General features: G+C 34.4%; 1 protein-coding gene across 8 annotated transcripts; it reads left to right on the top strand.

Moving 5' to 3' along the window:
• Positions 1–2,123: 2,123 nt before the first annotated feature.
• On the top strand, positions 2,124–17,951 carry ZRANB2 (zinc finger RANBP2-type containing 2; the record flags this gene model as incomplete). 8 transcript variants are annotated; one of them, XM_080690830.1, is made up of 10 exons in its annotated part: positions 2,124–2,179; positions 3,630–3,682; positions 3,770–3,878; positions 4,944–5,026; positions 8,447–8,523; positions 8,752–8,886; positions 12,708–12,829; positions 14,200–14,286; positions 16,150–16,308; positions 17,888–17,951. In XM_080690830.1, the coding sequence occupies 10 exons, from the start codon at positions 2,124–2,126 to the stop codon at positions 17,949–17,951; spliced, it is 945 nt and encodes a 314-aa protein (XP_080546956.1). The 8 variants fall into 8 exon arrangements, with proteins under 8 accessions (XP_080546956.1, XP_080546954.1, XP_080546953.1 ...); XM_080690828.1 differs by having other exon boundaries at positions 12,708–12,871; XM_080690827.1 differs by having other exon boundaries at positions 3,609–3,682; positions 12,708–12,871.
• Positions 17,952–20,646: the final 2,695 nt, after the last annotated feature.

Raw genomic sequence — 20,646 nt, 5'->3', positions numbered from 1 at the left:
GAGATGTAGAGGAAATCCCACACATTTCTCTCTTTTCTCTCAACAACTGGCCCCAGATTAGGGTCTTGTCAACTGCTATAGTTATGATAGAAAGCTAAAACTCCTCATAGTTCTAGAAAAAGGACCAGGAAGAAGAAAAGACAGAGCTGGAGAAGCAGGATCCATTAATTCTATATGTAAATCCACACAAGTTCTTTGCTCACACATGAACTGAGCATATGTAGGACAAAGCATCACAGCAAAAGATCTGTACTTCAAAGTAGAATTAGTCAATGTACTCAAATTATCCCCCAGTGTTATAGAAATAGTATACATTTAAAGCAGGACAGTTAAAGGCTTTGAAAGCCAAATGACATGGAACCAGAACTCATAGAAAGTGAGATTAAACTTGTGATCTGAACAAAATTGGATTAGTTGCCTATTAAACAAATCAAACAAAAATTAATATTATTCAAAGGTTTTTAACAGGACATAGGGCTATGCAGCATAATATTCAAAATGCATAGGATATGTCGAGGTTGGAGGCACATGCTTGTAATCTCAGTACTTGGGAGTCTGAGACAGGAAGATCAAAGGTTCATAGACAGCCTCAGCAACATAGGGAGGCTCTCAGGAACCTAATGAGGCCCTATTTCCAAAAAAATAAAATTGGGTAGGGGGTAGCTTGGAGGTAGAATACCTCTAGGTTCAATCCCTGATACACCCCCATACACACACCAAAAAAAAAAAAAAAAATGTCTGGGATAGCCAGGCGTGGTGACTGCACACTTGTAATTCGAGCATTCGGGAGGCTGAGACTGGATGATTGAGGTTCACAGACAGCCCCAGCTATTTAGTGAGGCCATTTGAAACTCAGTGGGACCCTGTTTCAAACATTTTAAAAGGACTGAAAAATAGGGCTGGGTGTGTAGCTCGGAAGTACAGTACCCTGGGTTACATCTCCAGTACTGAAAAAAAAAAAAAAAAAAAAAAAAGTAAGGTCTGGGACAAAATCCACAATTACATTGTATAAAAAACAAAACTAGAAAAAAATGTGACAGTATCTCACCAGAAAATATCAATATCTGCCAATTGACGAAGACATTACAATTTCCAAAGATGTTAAAGCAAATATTAAAACCAAAGAAACAGTTTAACAACTTCTTTCCTGGATATAAAATTCTTGAAGACTTCCATTTATATGCCAGAATCCATGCATAAGTATGTTCACACTAGCGTTGTTTGAAATGGCAAAATCTGAGAAAAGGGATGAAATGCTACAAAAAAGGAGTATTACAAGTACACAAAAGTGAAATAAAGGAGTTACAGCTACAAATACAACTGCATGCAACTACCTAGGATGAATTTAGAAACGTGATGTTAAACATAAAAAAAAAATCACAAATTATCCTTAAGCAGCTCGTTTAACAAGCATACATGTACATAAACTAATTTTTGAAAAGATAATGATCCCAAGATACAGGACAGTGCAGTATCTGGAAAAAGGTAATGGAAAGACATCTGAAAAGACGCTGGTAATTTTAATAATATTGGCAAGATCCCAGCTGTAAAATTAGTACTTGGTTTCCTTGTGTATACTGCTTATGTTACACTTGCTTATCAACGAAGTGGGTTTCTAGACGACATCCTCTACGCATAAGGTAAAAATGTAGTTGTCTTTTATTAAAATAACCTCCGAACACCTTAAGAGGCCACCTCACCCCCAAACATAGACAAGGTAACGCACCGTCGCAAGCCCAGAACGTCACTTCCGTTTTAGTTAGCCTCGCCCACCTAAGCGGAAGTTCTTGTCTCTTGGGTCCTCCCGCCTGTAGGGGGCTCTCCGAAGCTTCCAGTGCCACGAAGGCCTTCTGCCCTGGGCTGTCCCAACGGCGCCTGCCAGTTTACACCTAGAAAAGATATTTGCGTTGTAATTTTTCGGCCAGGAAGCAATCGCACGAGCGCTTTATTCTCAACAGTAGCGTTCAAACTCAACCCGGGCCTCGCGCCCGCATTTTGAGAGCCTGTCACAGTGGTGGGCAGGAGTCAGGCGCCGTGCGGACAGCCCCGAGGTGCCGAAAGCCCCCGGCCCGCTTCCTTCGGTGAAGACGTAGCTGCGGGTAGCTGTGGTGGTGGCGTCCAAGATGTCGACCAAGAATTTCCGAGTCAGTGACGGGGACTGGATTTGCCCTGACAAAAAGTGAGTCTGGGAAGGGGCCCCAATTGATGGTGGGAAAGCATGAGAGGGGGCTTTCTCCGGTCGGTACGGCTTTTTTCGTTTCCACGATCTCCTTCCGTGTCTTAAGCCGGGTTTAGGCGGCGGCTCCGGGGCGGGAAGGAGGCTCTGGGGCTCCCGGGGAGAAAGGTCTACCGGGGGACCTTTGTTTTGGCTTTGTCGACAGCTTTTCCAGGACATTCTTTTCCCAAGGTAGCCAGCCTCTCGGGTCGAGTGCGGGAGCGCCGGGTCCTTTGCCTCCACACCCCACCCCCGCCCCGGCCAGGTTTCAGTGATAAGGAAATTCTCCCGCCCCCCCCGCCCGGGCCAGCCCGGGGGTTGGGTCTCCCCACGTGACTTTTTCCTGCAGAATTTTATTCTTGTTCGCGGGAAGCGTTGGTGCCTCGCACTCTTTCATTGGATATTTACAGTTCTCCTTGTTTTGTATTTTTAACCCAGGCTTTTCTGTTGCATTACTCATTCCTTTTCTCGTAGCTCCTTTGGTTTGGGAAGTGCTAACTTTTTCTTCATTGACCTTTACTTTCTTTACAGGAATTATACATTGTGCTTCCATAAAGTCAAAAGCAAGAAGCTTGTATTTTTTGCTTGCTCAGCCTTAAAGATGCCTGAGCACGTGTGTGGGTGACTGCTTTTGACATTGTTGCTAAAGCCAAAGTGCTCCACTGAGTTATTAGTCAGATCCTACTAAAGGAAACACAGGTTTTCTTATTTGGAAATAATTTTCCAAAAAAGGTTCAACTCATGGTCACATAAAACTTTTTTTTTTTTTTTTTTTTTTTTGGTCCCTACGTATATAGTTGATGGTAGTAAAGCTAAAAAACTGATGGGCAGACCTGGGTGTAATAACAGTTTAGCTATAGACCATGTAAAGTATAGAACAGCTCCCTTGTAAAGAACCCTTGAAATAAGCTGGATGGTGTGAATAGAGCATTGAAATCTACCTTAAACTCACTGGTTGGTAGCTAATATTAAGACCTGAAGAAACTCAAGTCTAACTTCAATGTTTGTATCTATCTTATTTCCTGCACTGAGAGTTACTTTGTTTTGTTTTTTATCTCCCTAACCCTTGTCAGTAATTAATTGAAGTCAAATCTCACTTTTTGCAAGGGGACTTCATTGTAATTAATGATGTATGCTAATATTAGGGTATCAAGACTCAGCCTATGTGACTTAAAAAGTCACATAACTAGTAAGTAGAAGATGGGGAATTTGTGACTCTTAAGTCATTTTCTTCCTATTAAATTTCTTATTTTTTTCCCTTTTCCACAAAACTGAGAAATTTGTTGTAGTTAACAGTATCATGACTTAGATGGGTTAGAAGTTCTGGATTTCAGATAATGGGGTGAGGACACATTAAAACATAAACATTTCACATTGAAAAGATATTTATAAGTGTGTTTTATTTCATTTTCAGATGTGGAAATGTAAACTTTGCTAGAAGAACCAGCTGTAATCGGTGTGGACGAGGTAAGTACTTAAGGAAGATTCTATTTTTCTATATAGAGAGGTCATTTTTTTTTTTTTCCCCCAGATTCATATTGTGATCTGTTTCAGAGAAAACAACTGAGGCCAAGATGATGAAAGCTGGAGGCACTGAAATAGGAAAGACACTTGCAGAAAAGAGCCGAGGCCTGTTTAGTGCTAATGACTGGCAGTGTAAAACGTATGTGATTGAAATTTATTGTCCACTCTTTCTTCCAATGATGTAGTTAATACAGTAAAAAATTTCTAATTCTTTTATTTTCAAAAGGTAATATTAGTTATTATGATTATACATGTCAGTAGTTATCAAAGGTGAGCTAATAACCAAATAGGTGAGAGATTAAAAGGACTAAAGCCTACTTATTATTTTTTAAAAATCAAAAGTTTAGCCAGGCGTGGTGGCACATGCTTGTAATCTCAGCATTCGGGAAGGCTGAGACCAGAGGATTGCAGTTAGAGGACAGCCTTGGCTACTTAGTGAGGCCCTCCCCAAATTAGTGAAACCCTGTTTCAAAATGAATAAAAACCAGGGCAGGGGTAGCTCAGAGGTAGAATTCCCCTGGTTTCTATCCCCAGACCTGCTTAAAAAAAAAAAAAAAAAAATTGAAAGTCTTTAGCCTCTATAATGAACGTGAAATGGAACACAATTCAATTTATTTGTTCATAATTTGTGAATCATAAATTATCTGCTTAAAAAATTATAATTAGATAGATTTTCTTAGTGTGGATTTCCCCAGTTTTCATCTTTTTTGCTATACAGATCCTACGTATATAAAAATAGATTGAGTTAGAAAAGGGTCTTACATAAATTTCTAGTCCTATAGATCTTAAAATGGAGTCTTCTCATAACATATTAAAGTCACTTACTTTGATATGCTGTGGAATTCAGTACTAACTGGCTTCTGGTGGGAGGGAGCTTACTCATTAAAATGAATTCAGAGACTGAGGAATTAGTAGAACCTTTGTGGTGGTATTTTTTTCCTAAATAATAGAATCTCTATAGTTAAAATTTGTTGTTTATTTCTCAGAATCATAAAGGCACTCAGATTTTGTTCTTTTTCTGAATAGTTGAGTTTATTATTGGCACCCACATTCTCTTGAACACGTTTTCTTTATTTACATTATCTTTTAATAAACATAGTATTATGGCTTTCTCATTCTAGTTTTTAATTTGAAATAATAGAATGTCTAGTAATTCGATTTTTTAAAATAATATAGTCTTATAATTTGATATTTATTTTTATAGTTGTAGTAATGTGAATTGGGCCAGAAGATCAGAGTGTAACATGTGTAATACTCCAAAGTATGCTAAATTAGAAGAAAGAACAGGTAAGATATACTAATACTTTAAATGTTTTCTAATAGAGCTAAAAGTTAAATTAATTGTACCTGTCTAGTCTGTCATTATGTTCCCACCCCTTGCGTACATAAGGTTTTTAGTCTCACAGTTTATAAAGTACAGAGATAGGGACCCCTATCCTAACAAGTAGGAATATTAAGATAGTTTTAGAAATTGCTTATCTTTTATTTTACTGGTTTAGATGTTTGTAAATTGATAATGATCTGTAATCCCATTTTTTTCACTTATTTAATATTCTAGTGCAACAAAAATAGCAAAGAGGAACCTTAAAGTCTTCCTCTGAAGGTTAGACAATAATTCTTAAACTTAGCTATATGTTAGAAAAAATATCAGAAATTTTTCAGATTTCAAAAACAACTCAAAAGTTCTTTGCAGATGGGTTAACTTAAATTCTTCAGGGCTCAAAGGCTGTAGGTTATGAGGGTGGTGTGTTTGACAATAATTGACTTAAATAATAGATTACAATTGGCTATATGGTCAGTAGTGAAATGAAGCTATATATCTAATAGGATATGGTTTTTCCAAAGTCAGCAAATCAGCTCAGCTACATATTGGTATACTTAAAATCTGATTTTATCACTCAACTTATGTATCACATAATTTGAAAAGTATACATATGTGTATATATATTTTATATATACATTTTGTATTATGTATGTAATTAGTGCATATGCATGTGTATGTATGTATGTATGTATGTATAAATTATCCTGTTAAAGTTTGAGTTGGTAAACTCAAAACTTTGTTTTTTGGGGTTTTTTTTTTTTTTTTTTCTCCCTAATTTTACTTCCACTGTTAGTTTAGTTTCTTGGGGTCAGAGGTTCAGGGATTAGTCTTTTGGACCTAGCTCTTATAGTCTACAATAAACTTTATTTTTATTTCCTTGTTGTTGTTGTTTTGTTTTGTTTTCTGGTATTGGGATTGACCCAGGGACATTGTATCTCCAAGCAATACCCCCAAACCCTTTTAATTTTGAAACAGGACTTTGCCAAGTTGCTGGGGTTGACTTTGAACCTGTAGTCTGCCTGTTGTAGCTTCCCAAGTACTGAGATTACACACATGCACCACCATGCTTGACTACCCTCATTTTTTTAAAATTTATATTCTCGCATGTGAGAACTTTATAACCTAATATCCTAGATTTTTTTTCTTTCTCAAACCTGAGTTACGTGAGTTTTGCCTTTGTATTGATTGCATAGATTAAGGCCGTTATATAAGAGCCTCCCTTTTATTTAAATCTCTTAGATATAGTTATTCTTCCTCACACTTCTGGTTATTGTCTCCTTCTAGGTTCATTCTCTTCTGTTTTCTGCCTTGGCCCTGAATGTGGGATTCTTCAAGGCCACATCTCTAGGCCTTCTTTCCACTATTTTCTGTGTATTTTCTTGTAATCCTGAAATTTTAAGTAACAGTTGGCACACCATTGGTGACCAAATTTATGTCTCCAGTTCAGGCATTTTTGTCAGTGTATTCAGCTGCCTATCCAATATCGCTATGTAAATGTCAAATTCATTATATCCTATTTGTGATTTTTCTCCTAGGACCTGGCCTTCTTTTAATAATCTAATGATTAGTACCATCTACCGTACACTTGTTATATAAACCAGAAACCTAGATGTACTTCTTAGCCTAGATAGCTGCTACTTCTCACTCTGCCTTTCAAAAAAGTCTTTTCCATCACTTTAGGTAAGATTCTATTATGCCTTGCCATGGAATTTTAGCCATCTGACTAGTCTCATGTATTTCTTTTCTGCCCAGTTGCAGCCAGAGACTTTTTTGTTTTCCGAATTTAAAACCTATTTTAAATTTTTTGATTATTTTTAAGATTAAAGTACAAAATCTTTTTAACAGGCTGAAAAATTATAATCTCAATTTTCTATTCAAATTCTTTTTTATCTGATCTGTGTCATGACTGCTAATACATAGAACTGTGGTAGAGGTGTCACAAAAATAGAAGGAAAAATTTTTTTCAGTATTGTTTGTAGTGTTAAACCAATAGAATGAAGAAAACAAACCTATACCATTCTTCTAACGCTTCCTATTTTGTGTAAGTGAAATACCTAGGATTTTTGGTGATACGAAGCTGCTGTGTTTTTCATGGATAGAGGAAAAAGAGTTCATGATTCAGATTTGTTGTATAAGTTCATACAACAAACTTTAATGATCATCTCCTTGTTTTTGTGAAATTACCCACATGTGCTAGACTAATCTTACTGTAATTTATTTCTCTTTATATTTGCGATATTATTTTTATTTACTTTTTTTTTTTTTTTTTTTTTGCTGTACTGGCAATAGAACCCAGTGGCATTCTACCTCTGAGCTATGCCCCCAGCCCTATTTTTTATTCTTTATTTGAAACCGGTTCTCACTAATTTGCTGAGGCTGGCCCCGAACCACAATCCTCTGGTCTCAGCCTCCCAAATACTGGGATTACAAGTGTGCGCCACCATTCCCAGCCTTTGCCATTATTATTTTTAATTGCAAGTTACTAAGTGTGAGCAAAGAACCCTACAAAAACTTATTTTTAAATGGGATTGTTTTAATAATTTTGTGTACTTACATGTTACCTCTTTTTTAACTATACTGTTCAGTTTAGCAAGTACTTTTCTGCGCTAAAGACAATTATGCCATGGCACCAAATTTATTATACATTCTATTTGTAAAGACTTTAAAATTTTCACTGCTACAAAAATAATGAAAAGTAAGGACGTTTTAATTCTCATTAGGAAAACTACTCATCTTTCATCTCACTTTTTTAAAAACTGGCTCATTTCCTTCGTTATTCTGATTTCTCCTAGGTTCATGTTAAAGACCTACCAGTCAGTAGAAGTTCATTCATTTTAACTACATTAAAAATTAATGTTTTTAGTTTGAAGGTTTACTGGTCATTTTAGAAAACCCAAGTAAATGTATACTAAAAACAAGTTACACTAAAACAAAATGAAGGCCAAATGATGGCCTTTATTATTTTAGTATATTTTTCTGTATAATTAGGATTTTTTTTCAAGCTTTAGTTAGTGGCCCCTTATGTTTTAGCTCAGCAACATTTGTTTATCAGAAGATTTCAGACTTAACTGGTAACCACAAAATTTGGTGATTCTTATTGGACTTAATTTTAGCAGAAGTTTAGGGAGATTTTTTCATGCACATATTCCATAAGTTACTTGGCATATTGGACATTTTGAAATTGAGAAGGGCTATAGGTATTAAATCTATACGGCTTTCCCAACTAAGATAGCAAGGCTAATAATTTGTTAGATGGCTAGGCAGCTGTCGTTGATTAGATTTTCTTTATTTTGTTCAGAAGTGATGTATGAGCATGACGTTTTTTGTTACTGGAATGAATTATAACAATGCATGGCTCTTTTTGTGCGTGTGTTTTCTTTTAGGATATGGAGGTGGTTTTAATGAGAGAGAAAATGTTGAGTATATAGAAAGAGAAGAATCTGATGGAGAATATGATGAGGTAGGCTACATGTGAGTGTATAGATTGAGTACAAATTAGGAAACCATGTTAGAAATTGTCTTCATTGCAGAGGAAATTTTTTATGTCTCTTTGTTTTTGTAATTACAATTTGAGAGTTTTTGGGCAACTTTACATTTTAACTGACTGAAATCTATAAAATAAATTTTTAGAAGACAATTTTAATGCACTTCCAGCTTACAGAAATATTTTGAAACTGTTTTTCCCCAGTTTGGACGTAAGAAGAAAAAATATAGAGGGAAGGCTGTTGGTCCTGCATCTATATTAAAGGAAGTTGAAGATAAAGAATCAGAGGGAGAAGAAGAGGATGAGGATGAAGATCTTTCTAAATATAAATTAGATGAGGTAAACACTTTTCATATTCTAGGTCCCCTTTGTCTCATTTAACTAACGTGAGTGCTATTGTCAAACGTGGAACTTTAGTCAAGATAAAGGTTTTGAGCTTCCACTCTGCTGAGTACAGATTTTGTTGTTGGGGATTTTTTGGTGGTGGTCTTGTATTTGGGGATTGAACCCAAACCCACGGGCATTCTACCTCTTAACTACACTCCTAGCTTTCTTTTATCTTTTTTTTTTTTTTTTTTTAAAACAATGTCTAAGTTGCTAGGATGTGAACCTGTGATCCTCCTGTCTCAGCTTCTGAATTACTAAAATTATAGGCATGTGTCACCACACCCAGCTACGGATTTTATATTTTTAATTATTTTATTGGTGCACTGTATTCATACATCATAATGGGATAAAAACTTGTATAGATATACACGCACACATTGCCCAGTTAGCCCCTACCCAGTCCCCACACCCTTCCCTCCCCATCCCTCTTTCCCATGCTTGGCTTAGTGGTTGACATCTAATATTATAGCAATTTATCCAAAATTAACAATGATAATCTTACATAACATATTCATTTGTCTGATATCAAACTTTTGATCACTTAGATATAACATTTCAGTATTTCTTTTTGCTTTCTTTCTTACCTGAGGATATTTTTCTTTTTTTTTTTTTAAGTTAAAACAATTGTACTTTTTTTTTCCCAGAAAAAAATATACCCTAATATGAAATATGAACTCTAAATACCCAAAACAATCTTGAAAAAGAACAAAGCTAGAAGATGTACATTTTCTGATTTCAAACCTTATAGAGCTACAATAATTTAAACAGTGTAGTACTGCTATAAAGGCAGATATATAAACCAGTGGAGTAAAATAAAAAGACTAGAAATAAATTCTTCCATATATGGTCAAGTTATTTTTGACAAAGTTTCCAAAAACATTTGGTGAAGGAAATAATAATCTTTTCACTAAATATTGTTAAAAAGTAATAATTACATGGAAAAGAATTAAATTGGACCCTTACCTAACACCATATACAAATATTAACTCAAACTAGATAAAAGATCTAAATGTAAATCTTAAGACTATAAACTTTTAGACGAAAACCTGGGTCATAACACTTCAAAACAATAAAATTGGCAGAATTTCTTGGATATGATTTCAAAGGCACAGGCAACAAAAGAATAAAAAAAACTTCCTAAAAAATAGAAGAATATTGTACATCCTAAGACAATGTAAACAGAGTTAAAAGCTACTGATAGAACGGTATAACATACATTCCTTGAGTTTCTGTTTGTCATGGAAGCTTCTTATTTCCCCATCTAATTTGATAGATAGTTTTGCTGGGTAGGAAATTTTTGGCTGGAAGTTGTTTTCTTTCAGAGTTTGGATTGTTACTCCAAGCCCTTCTGGCTTTCATGACTTGGTTTGGGAAGTCTGGAGTGATTCTAATTGGTTTGCCTCTGAATGTCACTTGGCCTTTTGTTTTTGTTGCCTTTAAGATTCTCTGCTTGGCTTCCACATTGGTCATTTTGACAGTTATGTGGCGTGGGGATCCTCTTCTCTGATCCTGTCTAAAGGGAGTTCTATAAGTTTCCTGGACCTGTGTATCGACCTCTTGCTCTATGTTTGGAAAATTTTCTGCTTTACTTCCTTGAAGAGATTATTGATCCCTTTGGTTTCACCTTCTTTTCCCTCTATTCCAATTATTCATAGGTTAGCTCTCTTAAAATGGGCCCATATTTCTTCAATGTCAGATTCCTGCTGTCTGATTTTTTTTTTCTAAGTTATAAATTATGCGTTCGTTTTTGGAGTGATCATCTTCTAGGAGTGAGATTCTATTCTCCTTGTGGTCTAATTGATTGTTTATACTTTGAATTGAGGCCTTTACCTCAATGATTGCTTCCTTTATTTCTTTTAGACTCTCTAAATTCTTTTCGAAAGTCCTGTATTATTTCTACAGTTATATTCCTGATTTGATCTTCTGGAGATATCTGAATTTCTGTGTTATCAGGTTCTGACAATATGCAGTTGTGGGCATTCATTGCTCTATTGTTGTTCCTCTTTCCCATGATTTTAGAAGTTTGTGCCTTCCCTGGGTCACTATGACTTCACTTAGGGTGCTCTGTATCTTGAGTCTGTGGTAATCCCAGCTGCCAGTACTCCTTTACTGGGTTGTTTCACAAATTCTTATACCCAGGAAGTTAATCGAGGCTGCCTGAGACCGTGGAGATGCCAGGCTGGGCGTTTTCCCACAGGGAGCTACGACTAGGGTATGGTATCTTTGCCACTGCTTCTCCTTCACTGGGTTGGAGGTTAATTGTATGCACACATCTGGAGCTGTGGCAGGGCGTGGTGAACTCGCTGTCACTGCTGGCAATATGGCGCTGCAGCCACATCCTCGGCCGTGAGGCTGGCACTGCTGGCAATATGGCGCTGCAGCCACATCCTCGGCCGTGAGGCTGGCACTGCTGGCAATATGGCGCCGCTGCCATCCCTTCAGCCATAAGGCTGGCGTATTTCTTTTCTGGTTTTGAGCTCCCTTCTGAGTCCCTGGAAGGCGTGATGAGCTTGGCCACTGGGAATTTTAGACTTTCTTTGTGCTGGAAGAACTGCTGAATTACACCCAAATGATCCACAGCTGCTCACTTCAGCTCCTTGCTTGCCTTTTCTCTCTGGAGCCTGGTGCTGTGAGGGAGGATGGCACCAGTGTGGCTTCACTGCCGCATTGCAGGCTTCATTTCTGGTCTCTGGTTGTTCTTCGAGTCTTTTTTTTCTCTTTCCCTTGTGCTTACATTTTTTATTTCTCTGTTGGTGGTGTTTTCTGGCTATGAAAAGCACTGATTTTGTGGCAACAGAGATCGAGTTTTAGCAGGACTAGTAAACGCTGCTTTTCTTGGTTGCCATCTTCCCAGAAGTTCAGATTTTATTTTTAATACATAATAATGACTAAAGCAAAACATCCTTAGTCACTTCTAAAGGGCAGATATAATATAAATGTAGATAGTTATAATGTTGTGAAAACACATGATTGTGTTTATGATTAGCAAGTAATTAAAAGAGCTACTTTGGTTTCGGTGGATAATTTCTGAGAAGGTAACATTTAAGCTGAGACTTGAATTATAGGAAGGAGGAAGGAGCCAGCCAAAAAAAAAAAGATATGGGGATGAGTACATTCCAGCAAAAAAAGTATGGTATCTCTGAGTAGGAAACAAGCTAGCCATATTAAAAAATCATTACATAGGACACTATTGTTAGAGTAGAGACGGTAATAAGACAGCACCCACTTCAGTGATAGTTGTTCTGTGGGGCCAGATGTTAACGTTTTATAGTCTGGCTCTGTGGATGATTTGGGGTACTTTGGAGTCAGACCATAAGAGGCCCTGGAATGCAAATGTTTAAGAAACAAATAAGTTACATCTATTTTCCCTGTTCTTTGGGGTGATGAATATCATACTGAGATATTGGAGAATCGTATTTCCAGTTAGGGAAAACAGCTAAGAGTTGTAATATAGTAGAGGAAAGAAAATTTTGAAGTTTCAAACTAAGAAGTAGAATTGAAAATTTCTAACAGTTAACTTGATAGTGCATCATGACAGGAAGACAGTAAATGAGTGTGATTTCTGAGTCTACATCTGAACTTCCTGAAACAGTTAATTCTGTTTGGCATAGATGGTGGCATTTAGTAGGTGAATTCCAGAATTGAAAATGAATTTGTTTTTTGGGTATTACTGATTATATTTATATGGAGATGTGCGGTATACAAGCCTATTTCTCTTCCCTGGTAGATAACATTAATTTCTAAATGTCTAAATATAATTTAATTTTTAATAGGATGAGGATGAAGATGATGCTGATCTCTCAAAATATAATCTTGATGCCAGTGAAGAAGAAGATAATAATAAAAAGAAATCTAATAGACGAAGTCGCTCAAAGTCTCGATCTTCACGATCTTCATCACGCTCATCCTCCCCCTCAAGTTCAAGGTCTAGGTCCAGGTAAACGGGTACAGGTCAAGGGTAACACCAGTCAAAATGTCAGTATCTAACTTCTTTATTTATAAATTCCAATTTCTTTTTTATTGTTGTTACTAAATAAGCTATTTTTTTAATGATTTGTTCAAGTAAACTTTAAAATACTTTTTATCTCATTGCCATTTAGATATTGTCCAATACTTCCAGGAAAAGTAATTCTTAATAGAAATTACCTCAGTCTGATATTTTAGCTTCATGCTATGCCTTTTACTAAAATAGACTTAAAATTCAGTTAAATCATTGTGTACAATTATATTTAAATAAGTAGCTTAAATGTACAAATTAAGTGGAGATTCATTCAATATATTAAAGCTTTCTTATTGAAATTGCTTGTTACACAATTTTTAATAATTTAATGTCTGTTTGGAATAAAGAATACAGTCAGCTGTATTAGCTCTATTGACTTGATGCTCATAATTTTGGAATGTTCAGGAATAAAATAAAATAGAGGACCCAGTTGATGTAGTCCTTGAGTATTTTTGTTTGCTGGTATAAAATACATAGTGTACCTCATTTTATAGTTTAAAAAAATAGAAGTTGAGCTGAAAACAGTGTCTTAAACAACATTCTCTTAAAAAATCTTTTTCACAAGTAATGTAAGGGGTTATAAACATTAGTTTATAAAGTATTAGAGCTAATAATATATGTTTATTGAATTTTGCAAAGCATCAAAAATGATTATTTAGTAATTAGTAATTTTGTAATTTTGAAATAAAAATATATCTGCTTACAGGAATTTAATATGTGAATTAGATTAATGAGTATTTGTAATTTTTAGATTTAAAAGGGCTGTATCTTTCCCTGTGTCATACTTACTGTAATGGAGTATTAAATTTATGGAAAAACAGAGACTAAATATACACAAGCCAACATTTAAAGTTTTATGCTAACTATATAGAAGGAAATGAAAGTTTTATAAACAAGGGGGATAGGAAAAATCCAGAGAAATATAAACTACAACATTCTATTTTTCTGAATGTGGTAGTCCTGGGTGGCTTAAAATGAATTATTTCTGAACATAAAGTTTCTTTGTCTTTCTAATAAATCTGATAATGCTTCATGAGTACAATTTAGTGATTTCAGTGTAATTTAATCAGACTTAAAGGGATAGTTGGTTGTTAAATTACCTTTTTATTAAAATAATAGCCCTTGATAAAATATTTTGACTTAAAATACCTATTTATCTTTTTATGTGAAAATGAACTCTAATGTATATCTTTCTTTCAGTGTTCATATCACAAAGCTTAATTAAGTAGTCCTGGGGAAAAAAAAATACTTCCATGTTGTTCCAGGTCCCGTTCAAGAAGCTCTTCCAGTTCGCAGTCAAGATCTCATTCCAGTTCCAGAGAACATTCGAGATCTCGTGGGTCGAAATCAAGGTGAATGAGGTAGCATCTCTCTGTAAAGCAGAGAGAAAAAATATTTAAAGGCTGAAGAAGGTGTTGCTGCTTTTTTATGCCTTATTTTGCTTCTACTTGTCAATTTTAGCATTAGGAAACTAAATGCACTTGCCTCGGCTTAATTTTTTTTTTTTTTTTAACCATGAAATGTTTTCATTGCCAGCAGTGTGCCAAGACATTCCCATGATCAAATTTAGGTAGTTTACATTATTGCAAGGTTATTTTGCTACTACAGTGTGGTTAAGTAGGAAGGTTAAGCTAAATAACTCTTATCACTAGATCTGTAATGAAATTGTGTTTGCAGTTGGAGTTTAAAAATTATAAATGCAAGTAAAAAGTACATTCTATTTAAAAGAAAAACAATCCCTTCAAAACAGAATTTGTTGTGCAAGGCAAATATTCACAGAAACAACTTTACCATTGCCATTTACATCAGATAAAGTTTCCAGGAACAATTGAGTGCTTATTTTTATTTATCTAATTTTAAACAATATTATAAACAGTGTTGATAGAACAGATATTTGTCTTAGCACAGTAAATCAGTTAGTATAATTAATCTAGGTAGGCTGTTGTTTCAAGTAAGCGTTGTTACAAACTCTGAGGTTGTAGTTAGTCAAACCTGTAGGGGGAACTAGTTTGTAAAGCAAGTGAAACATTGATTTCTGCTTTTTTGAAAAGTTTTACTGTACTTTATCAGGAAATGCTACTTGTGTTTTAAAGGTACTGATTGCTATAGACATTCAGTATAAATAAGAAAACTACTAAAATTCCACTTGTAGAAATTCACACTGAAGTTTAACAGTGGCTCTTTTGAACTAAATAATTATTAGCTTATTTGAGCCAAATCGAGTACAGGGCAAACGCAGTTTGAGAAAGGATGAAAGAATGATGTGTACATTTGTATTACGCCAACACAAAATAGAGAGTAAATATGTTTTCTATTACATGTTAATATTTTAGTCCATTTATTCCAATGCTTTTTAGGTGAAATTCTTATATCTTGATATTTCCTTTGGGAAAAACTATAAGATTTACAGAACAACCTTTATATTCTCCCCAAACATTTTTTATTGCTTATAACTTTCCAAAGAATTCTCCTTTTGGGCTTTCTGTTTCATTTTAAGCCCAAAGGTGAATTTTTTGGGAAGTTTGAGCTAAATTCCTTCAACTAAAATATGTAAATGAAAATTTTTCATTTAAATAGAGTACATTTACTTCTTCCTGAAACATGTGAATGTCAACACTCATACTTCATGAATAGTGATATTTCATAAAAATAAGGGTTATAAATAAAAGTCATTTTAAAATTATTTTTTGATATGTGGCAAATATTAATACTATTTAACAAATAATATATATTTTTTTATTTCTGTACCATATCCCTCATTTTTCTGTAGTAGCTTAACTTATGAGTTGCCTAATTCCACAAGGAATTGTTAATGTTTCTCCTCAGGAACCCATATGTAGCATACGTGCTTTCTTCCCAAATGGAAGGATGTAATTTCTAAACATAAGTCACAATTGAGTGAAATGACTTTACCATTTATACACTTTAAACTGAAAATCCTAAAACAAAGAGAAAACACTAATTTCTGTATTCATACAGTAAGTTGATTTCAATTCCAAGTGATGAGTACTTAGGCTTTTAAAAAGAAATAATTAAAACAAATATTTAAATAGAGTATTTTCATGATTGATCCAGAAGTCTTCTATTGAGTAAGCAGTAAGTATTTCTTTTTATAAAATTTTCCTAGTTAAAATCCTATTTATTTTTGGAAACTAAACAGTTACCTTCGTTTCTTCTTTTAATGAAATGTTTGATTTGTTTCTCAATCAATGAAGATCCAGCTCCAGATCCCACAGGGGCTCTTCTTCCCCACGAAAAAGATCTTATTCAAGTTCATCATCTTCTCCTGAGAGGAACAGAAAGAGAAGTCCTTCTAGATCTTCTTCACCTGGTGATCGAAAAAAAAGACGAACAAGATCACGGTCACCTGAAAGGTTTGGGTTTCTGTAGAAATAAGAATGGGTGTTCCTAAGTGTATTTAATAGATAACTAGACTTCTTACTTAGATTTCTCTCTCCTTTGTTGCAATTTTCAGTCATACTTTAGACCTGTGCTTTGATTAAGTTGTTTACAAAAGTTGTAGATAAAACCATTCTCTGAGCATTTATTGTTTAAAGTTTTATTTCCATGTATATTATTATAGCCAACTCTCGGTTATTTCTGTATTAAAGATTGCAACTCAGAAGCTGTACGTTGAAGAAACTTGCAAGTTTATTAATTTATGTTAAATTGAGTATTAGAAATGGTAAAAAAATTATAGGACATCTAATAAAACATTAATTTTCAGATCATTAGAAGTACTGTTCCATTTAAATATGTATAAATGCATTTTTATAGCAAATTGTTTTATGCCCTTTATAAGGAAATTATTCCTTATAGCTAATATATTTTTCATTTTACAGTCCAAATCTGTATTTTTTAAAGAAGGATCTTTACTAGGTTACATTATCTCTATAAACATTCTTTAAATTTGATGAGTACAATTGTCATCTGTCAGCCTGTTCTGCAACAGGCTAATTATTCACTTTCATTTTCTCTTGGCTCTCAATGTCTAATTATATAATCATTTTACTGGCTTCATTTGTAATTTTTGGCGATTTTTTATATCCTCTTAGCTTGTAAAAATAAGGATTATGTAACGTTTGATAATAGTTGGGTTCAAGTAGGATCATCTCATTCCTACTTGTACAGAATGGTTAGTTTTGCTTCACATTTGAAGTTTAGATACTAAGATTACACACAATTAGTCTCATTTCTGCGAATTTGTCTTTGTAAGAAAATTACTCTGTACTTGAATGAAATTCATTCTGTTGTTTTCTTACCACTTCTGCAAATTTTTATCTTAGCCACATATAATCCCCCTAGTTTGTTGTCATCTAAACTTAATGAACATGTTCTCTATTCCATAAGCCAGGTGATTGGTGAAAACACTAAACAACCCTGAGCCCAGGGCCAACCCCTACGGAACACCACTACTTTACCCAGGTTGATATTGACTTATTCATATTAGCTGCATGAATATAACACTATATCTATTTGTACAATCATCTTGTGTGACATAGATTTCCAAATTTTAATTATTTATGAATATATTTTCTCATACACAATTGGAAGCCTTGCTGTATGTTTTACATATAGATTTATTACATTTTCTATAGTATATCACAGATTGGTTTAGTCACACTTGCATTACCAAGTTTATATGCTTTTTTGTACATTATCTGTTATCTTAATGCAGTTTTACAAGGCTTTCCTTCATTACCTTAAATAATTGAGAGGTGGCTATATTTTGAAATGAGATGGTATTTTTAAATTATAACTAAACCAGTACTGGGCTCACATCCAAAGTCTATACACCAGAAAATTTTATGTGTATAAGTTTATATCTTAGTTTTTAATTACTTCTTTTGCTAGCGTCAAGGTGTATAATCTTTTATATTTTACAGTCTTAACAAATACTGAAATTCAGCTGTAGCTTACTAGATTGCCTGCTTTCTTCATTATGTCTTACAGGCACCACAGGTCATCTTCCGGATCATCCCATTCTGGTTCCCGTTCAAGTTCAAAAAAGAAATAATGTATTAAAATTTACATCCTTAAAAAAATTGAGTACAGTGCATGAAGCATATTTCTTAAGAAGTTGATGTCTTACTTGGTCAGAAGTGCTAAACCTGCTAGTAGAGGTGCATGCCTTTATTGCTTTTCGGAACAATACAACTGTGTTTATTTGTGATATTAAGAAAAGTAAATTGCATTTTAAGCCATAATGCCCCCAAAATAGATGGTCTGTCATTCATCATTTATAGTCATTTGCTTCATTTAAAACCATCTCAACTATAACACAGTACTTTGTTTCTTAATTTAAATGAACTTTTCTCATTTCTAAATATATCCTGTCTGGTGGAACTAGGCCTGTCTGAACTTTGGGCATAGAGGCAAGACTGGTGAACCAGGTGAAATAACCTGTTTCTGTTATTAGCCTTTGTCAGAGTCATTCTTAAATTTTAAACTGCCAACTGGAAGGTTTTTTTGTTTTAAGTTCCCTATACTGAGGGTGCCTTAGAATCATCATCTTTCGTGTATTCAGCTTTACACCAACTCGTTTTGTACTACCCCATTTAGTGCAAAAGAATCTTTTGAATTGCAGGAGGAGAAGAAAGGTGTCATTCATTGCCCTTTCTAACCCATAACTTGGGTTAAGACTGTTAAGTCTTAACAGTTCATCCTTTTCTACTGAGATGGTTGCCTGATTTTTAAAATGAAAAATCTTATTTCAAATGTTTATCTTTAATAAAAGTTTAAGAAGCTTTGTGTGATATCCTTTAAAAATCTAATTATTAAATATGATAGGGTAGAAAAGGCTAAATCATAATTAATGAGCAAATTGAAGAAAGCTTTGAAGTATTTCTTCAATGGCAAAAGGCCAATAGTGACATTGTGAATTTAAGTGCACATATGCCTTGAAATGTTTAAATACATTGCATAAGAATTTCTTCTGAATAACAGATGAATGCTTATTTCTGCATGATATAAGCAAGAATCTTTTGTTGTTGTTCACTTGAAGTAACTTATGGCTTAAAATGCTTTTAGAGTTTTATTTCTCAATTAAAATTTGGTCACTGAGTTCCGTTTTGTTTTCTGGTTTAAAAAGGTTTCTCTTAACAGTGTCGTCAGTGACAATACAAGGTAAGTATATTAGAGGAAATCAACAGTTGTGCTCGGGAACTTTTTTTATGGGGTACTGAGTTTCTTTCTTTTCCCCCTTACTATTGCCTACTGCAATTTAAATAAAATTCGAAAACATTTAAGATATTTTAGTATACCAAACAAAATTATATTTGTTTTTATTTTAAAGTGTTTTCCCCTTCAGTTAAGTCTAAAATTGAAAACAACTTATGCGGAAATATTTTAATAATATTTTACAACTTTCCCGTGGTTTTTTGTCATAATTTCTCCTGCTACATGTACTGTAGGTTGCACAAGAACTTTTACTCTCTTATAAGTGTGCCTCAGACTTTTTGAAAGTCTGCCTTTCTAAGTTGCCCAGATGATCTTCTAGATTCTACATGTTGCCATTTGGTTTATTCTTGTGCTGTCTATATTTAAAACTCTGGCTGTACTAAGCAAATACAAGGTTATTAATTTAGCTAATAGAAGTTTACAGACAATTCAGATGATTATGATTTCATTGGTTTAATTGAACTGTACTAGTTCATTTCATAAGGAAATGATATTGTAGAGAAAATGTAAATAAAGTCTGTGAGTCAAGCATCAAGTGGTGTTTGTTAGAAATAAAGTAGAGATTTTTAAGCTTTGGTGTTTGTTCATTTTTAAACTAGTTACATTTTTCTCTCTTTAATTTTTCAGTTTTAAAAATCTATTCACTTTTCATATGAGTGCTTGGTGGAAAACATTTAGAAGCCATGATCATTAAAACCTTGAATACTCAAAATTTCTAATTGTGACTTTTAAAGCTCTCAAATTGAGTACTTCATACTGAATATTTCACACCTTATTCCCAGTACTAAAATAGAATATCATGGTGTATTTCCTTAGTTACTCTTTATCACTTTATAACATTCAACAACTGTTTAACTCTTCCTGTGGGTTAGGTTTTTATTTGGGGTCCTTTCATTTGAATAATACTGTATGGTATCTGCTAATGAATATCCAAGTGCAGAACAGGCTTTAAATATAAGATCATCCCTAGGTAGAATTAAAAGACAAATTAGGTCATTTTTTACCATCTTATTTCCTCTTGTTCCTGTAATATTCATAATGTTGGTAAGAAAGGAATTTTTCCACTACTTCCTTCTTTGACTTGAGTGCTAAATGATTTTATTTTTAAGAGGTATGGAGGGATGGAACCCAGGGGCATTCTACCTCTCAGCTACACCCCACCCCTATATTTTATTTTGAAACGGGGTCTCACTGAGTTGTGGAGGGCATCACTAAGTAGCTGAGATTGTCCAAGAAAGGAGATCCTCCTGTCTCCACCTCCCTAATGCTGGGATTACAAGTGTGCACCATCACACCCAGCAAGTGCTAAGTGGTTTTAAAGGAGAAATATCTTCATGGTTTTTCTTAGAAATTATAGTATTTCTGGAAAATAAAGTAGACAATATTTTTTTTCTCCGTGTGTGTGTGTGTGTGTGTGTGTGTGTGTGTGTGTGTGTGTGTGTGTGTGTTGGGGTGGTAATAGTGAGATATGTCAGCCATATTTTACTTTTGAATGTTTGGAAGTGGTCTCACTAAATTGCAGGAGGCAGGAG

This window comes from Muscardinus avellanarius, assembly GCF_963383645.1.
Source record: "Muscardinus avellanarius genome assembly, chromosome: 3".
NCBI classification, from domain to species: domain Eukaryota; kingdom Metazoa; phylum Chordata; class Mammalia; order Rodentia; family Gliridae; genus Muscardinus; species Muscardinus avellanarius.
This window is presented reverse-complemented; position numbering and strand designations above follow the sequence as displayed.